The sequence below is a fragment of the Neoarius graeffei genome, chromosome 1 (assembly GCF_027579695.1).
Source record: "Neoarius graeffei isolate fNeoGra1 chromosome 1, fNeoGra1.pri, whole genome shotgun sequence".
Lineage (NCBI taxonomy): Eukaryota > Metazoa > Chordata > Actinopteri > Siluriformes > Ariidae > Neoarius > Neoarius graeffei.
This window is the reverse complement of record NC_083569.1, coordinates 21,380,913-21,385,307: the sequence shown is the minus strand read 5'-3', so window position 1 is coordinate 21,385,307 and position 4,395 is coordinate 21,380,913. Positions and strand designations below refer to the sequence as shown.

Sequence of the window (4,395 nt, the reverse complement as noted above, 5' to 3'; positions counted from 1 at the left end):
AAGCTCAGTACCAAATATCAAGCAGTTGTGATTTGTAGTTGCTGATTAAAGTGTTATGAAAATTTTGTTAAACCACGCTACATGCTTTGTAAATACACTCAATCGGTAAAAAGGAAGTTGATGTGGGACAGAGCTGAAAACAGTATAGAACCCCAAGCTGAAATTTGGTACCAAGTGGTTATGATTTGTGGCTGCTGAGAAAAAGAGTGTTTCGGACAGAGGTCAATAAACCAGTACCCCTTTTTGGAGTGGGGGTACATAAATTTCCAGAATGATGAGACATGCTCATACCAAATTTAATGGATCTCAAAAGGAACCGTGTCCTGACAATGAAGACCCTTCTGAGTTCGCATCTGATTTCATGTTGCGTCTCAAGCAAATTGATTGTCTGCCATTATGTCCTCATTTGAGATATGGCCCATTAAAAAAAAACAAAGGCTCATTTTTGTAAAAAATGCAGTGTTTCCCCTACCATTATATTGCCCCCCCCCCCACACACACACACACATCCGAAGGTGCAAAAAACACAGGACTGCAGTTCTATTGTAAAAATTGTTCTAATTATTGTTCCAAAATAAACATGAAGCCTTAAAATTAATCTCATCTCATTATCTCTAGCCGCTTTATCCTTCTACAGGGTCGCAGGCAAGCTGGAGCCTATCCCAGCTGACTACGGGCGAAAGGCGGGGTACACCCTGGACAAGTCGCCAGGTCATCACAGGGCTGACACATAGACACAGACAACCATTCACACTCACGGTCAATTTAGAGTCACCAGTTAACCTAACCTGCATGTCTTTGGACTGTGGGGGAAACCGGAGCACCTGGAGGAAACCCACGCAGACACGGGGAGAACATGCAAACTCCGCACAGAAAGACCCTCGCCAGCCACCTGTGTGAAGTTGGCACCCCATATGTTGAAAATTTGAATAAAAACCTTTTCATTCGTTTGTGCATCGTTTGTGCACGATTGTGCAGGCAAAATGAGCGTTTGTGCACAAACCGTCTTTAAGATATTTCACTTTTAAGAGGTTGTGTCCTTAGGTCACTCAGCACCCCATTAACATCCAAATGACACGAAAATGGTCTGAATCGTTTGTGCATCGTTTGTGCACGTTTGTGCAGGCAAAATTAACGTTTGTGCACAAACAGTTTGATGTTATTTAACTTTTAATTTTTTGAAAGTAGGTCACGCAGCACCCCATTAACATCCAAATGACTCGAAAATGGTCTGAATTGTTTGTGCATCGTTTGTGCACGTTTGTGCAGGCAAAATGAGCCTTTGTGCACAAACCGTCTTTAAGATATTTCACTTTTAAGAGGTTGTGTCCTTAGGTCACTCAGCACCCCATTAACATCCAAATGACTCGAAAATGGTCTGAATCGTTTGTGCATCGTTTGTGCACGTTTGTGCAGGCAAAACTAATGTTTGTGCACAAACCGTTTTTATGTAATTTAACTTAATTTTTTGAAATTAGGTCACGCAGCACCCCATTAACATCCAAATGACTCGAAAATGGTCTGAATCGTTTGTGCACGTTTGTGCAGGCAAAATGAGCGTTTGTGCACAAACTGTCTTTAAGATATTTCACTTTTAACACCAGAAGTCCCAGCATTTTTCTGTCTACCTAGAAGACCCACATAGGGGCCATTTGGCCCGACCGCTTTTCCCTAATACACTAATCACTCATTTTGTTATGGTAATGAGGCTGTTAGAATGAGGAATGAGAATGAGGAATAAAAACACATTCTATTCTAAAATGTGAACATGTGAATGTCCCATGTGACCATAACGACTCATGTGACTGCAACCAGACAATTGTTTGATGGATAAATACCTCAGTGCACATGCACTATCGCTTCAGTTCCCTCAAGAATTTTGTGGTGAAAGAAGCTCCTCTCCAAGGAACGAAGATGCAGAGATTCAACATTCAACAGGCATTGGAAATGATCCTGGATGGAGCAAACCCTTGCGACTCGGATGGAGAAGACATCAACCTTCAGGTGGATTCAGACTCCGAGCTGTCTCAGTCGTCTTCAGGTAAGATTTCATTTCATATTATTTCCTATTTTACATTTCATTTCAGTGAGGAAGTTGGAAAATATAGCACCATGTGAATAGAGCCTCCATTTTGTTTCTGAGTGCGGACTGCCGTCAGTTTTGTTTGATTCTGCTTCTCCTGAGGTGTCTGCACCTTAGCCAACCTATTTGAGATGTTCTGGGATTATTATTATTAGCTTCTATGCTTGCATTTGTGATATCATTTGACTTTCCCATTGCTCATAATTACATTTTTTTCACACTACATATGAAGAGACTGCTCCCCAACCAAAAAAGAGAGCTCGGCTGGGGACTGATGTGACAGAGACTGCGAAAGACGGCACAGTATGGCATGAAGAACAGGTGGGAACGGGTCCACATTTCACCCCGCCATTGCCATACAACGCAGATGGAGAGCCAACAGTTAAGGCCAGGAGGTCAATCACAAGTCGTCTTCAGAGCTTCCTGTGTTTCATCACTCTGGACATGCTTGGTATCATTCAAGAATGTACAGTTCAACATGCAAAGCAAACGGAGCATGTGGATTGGTTCATGGGCCTCCCTGAACTAATGGCATTTATTTCCATCACCATTATGCGGGGAATCATCAGGGTGCCATCACTGCGTGACTGCTGGTCGAAAAACCTGGGAAGCCCACAGATCATCGAAACCATGTCCCGAGGGCGTTTCCAAAACATCATGCATCACCTGCGCTTTGATGACAGAGACACCCGCAGCGAGCGAGCACAGACCGATAAGTTTGCTGCAATTTCGAACATATGGGGATTGTTTGTCACCAACTGCATCACATCCTACATCCCTGGTCGACACATCACCATCGACGAACAACTTTTCCCATCCAAGACTCGCTGCTGTTTCCTACAGTACATTGCATCTAAACCAGACAAGTTTGGGATCAAGTTTTGGGTGGCGTGTGACTTGAAAACCAAATACGTCTGCAACATCCTCCCATGTCTTGGCAAGGACCCCACTCGGCCTTGTGGGGAGAGAGTGTCTGAGAGTGTAGTCATGAGGCTGATGGAACCATTCCTGGACAAGGGCAGAAATGTTACCACGGACAATTTCTTTACATCACTGTCACTTGCAAAACGACTACTTAGCCGGAATACAACCATCCTCGGCACAGTCAACAAGATTCGCCAAGAAATTCCACTGTCAACTAGACAGATGCACCGCAATGAATTTACCACCCAAGTATTTTCAACCACTGGTGCCACACTGACGGTGTATGCGCCCAAGCGGAAGAAGACTGTATATGTTCTCAGCAGCATGCACAGCATGATTCAGACACAGGATACCACCAAAAAGAAGCCTAACACCATCACACTCTACAACACAACAAAGTGCGGCGTCGATGTCATGGACCAGATGGTGCGGGAGTACACTGTCTGCGCAGGAACACGGCGCTTGCCAGTAGCAGTGTTCTATAACATGATAGATATGGCAGCACTGAATGCACACGTGCTCTATCAATTATGCACCGGGAGGCAGGAGAGACGGGTGGATTTCCTGCTGGAGCTTGCAAGAGAGTTGGCTCACTCCCACGTGGGTATGAAAAAGGCCCAAAAGGAACAATTATTTCGGCAACAACCCTCCACACCACAACTAGGAAAAAGAGCCAAGTGTCAGGCTAAAATTAAATGTAAGGACAATCATGCAACTGTACGCTGTGTTGACTGCTACCGATATACATGTGGGAAATGCCGAAAGGAGCAATGGCAGTGCCAGGATTGTGAATGACTGCTCTAATGTATTTCACTCATAATGCATGGTTTTTCATTCTTTGTAAATATGCTTGGGTTTCTTTTTTTTTTTTTACTATTTTTAGCACACAAAAATAACAATTACTTCTGCAACAACCCTCCACACCAAAACTGGGAAAAAAGTTGCTTTTTCATTCTTTGTAAATATGCTTGGGTTTCTTTTTTTTTTTTACTATTTTTAGCACACAAAAATAACAATTACTTCTGCAACAACCCTCCACACCAAAACTGGGAAAAAAGTTGCTTTTTCATTCTTTGTAAATATGTTTTTTTTTTTTTTTTTTAAGAATAAATGTCAGTGTGTTGATCCCTTCCTTCCTGTTGATCCTTTCCACTGCATACAGCTCAGTCCAGTGTCTTTATGGCTATGTTCACTGAGGTATTTATCCATCTCAGAACTAAAGCTTGCTCTCAAAAGAACCTCCTAAGCTGTAAGGTGTGTCCCCTCCCCCACACAAGTTCAAGTGGCTCCGGCCGTGTGCCACTAACAGCCACATTTCCATAACAAAATGAGTGTCCACAATATTTCCATAACAAAATGAGTGTCCACAGGGTGGACTTGGGGCCAAT

At 43.3% G+C, this 4,395-nt stretch overlaps 1 protein-coding gene across 1 annotated transcript; it reads left to right on the top strand.

The window, feature by feature from the left end:
- Positions 1–1,833: 1,833 nt before the first annotated feature.
- LOC132886914 (uncharacterized) lies at positions 1,834–3,943 on the top strand. Its single transcript, XM_060922134.1, has 2 exons — positions 1,834–2,041; positions 2,316–3,943. The coding sequence occupies exons 1-2, from the start codon at positions 1,849–1,851 to the stop codon at positions 3,800–3,802; spliced, it is 1,680 nt and encodes a 559-aa protein (XP_060778117.1). The 5' UTR covers positions 1,834–1,848; the 3' UTR covers positions 3,803–3,943.
- The last annotated feature ends 452 nt before the right edge of the window (positions 3,944–4,395 follow it).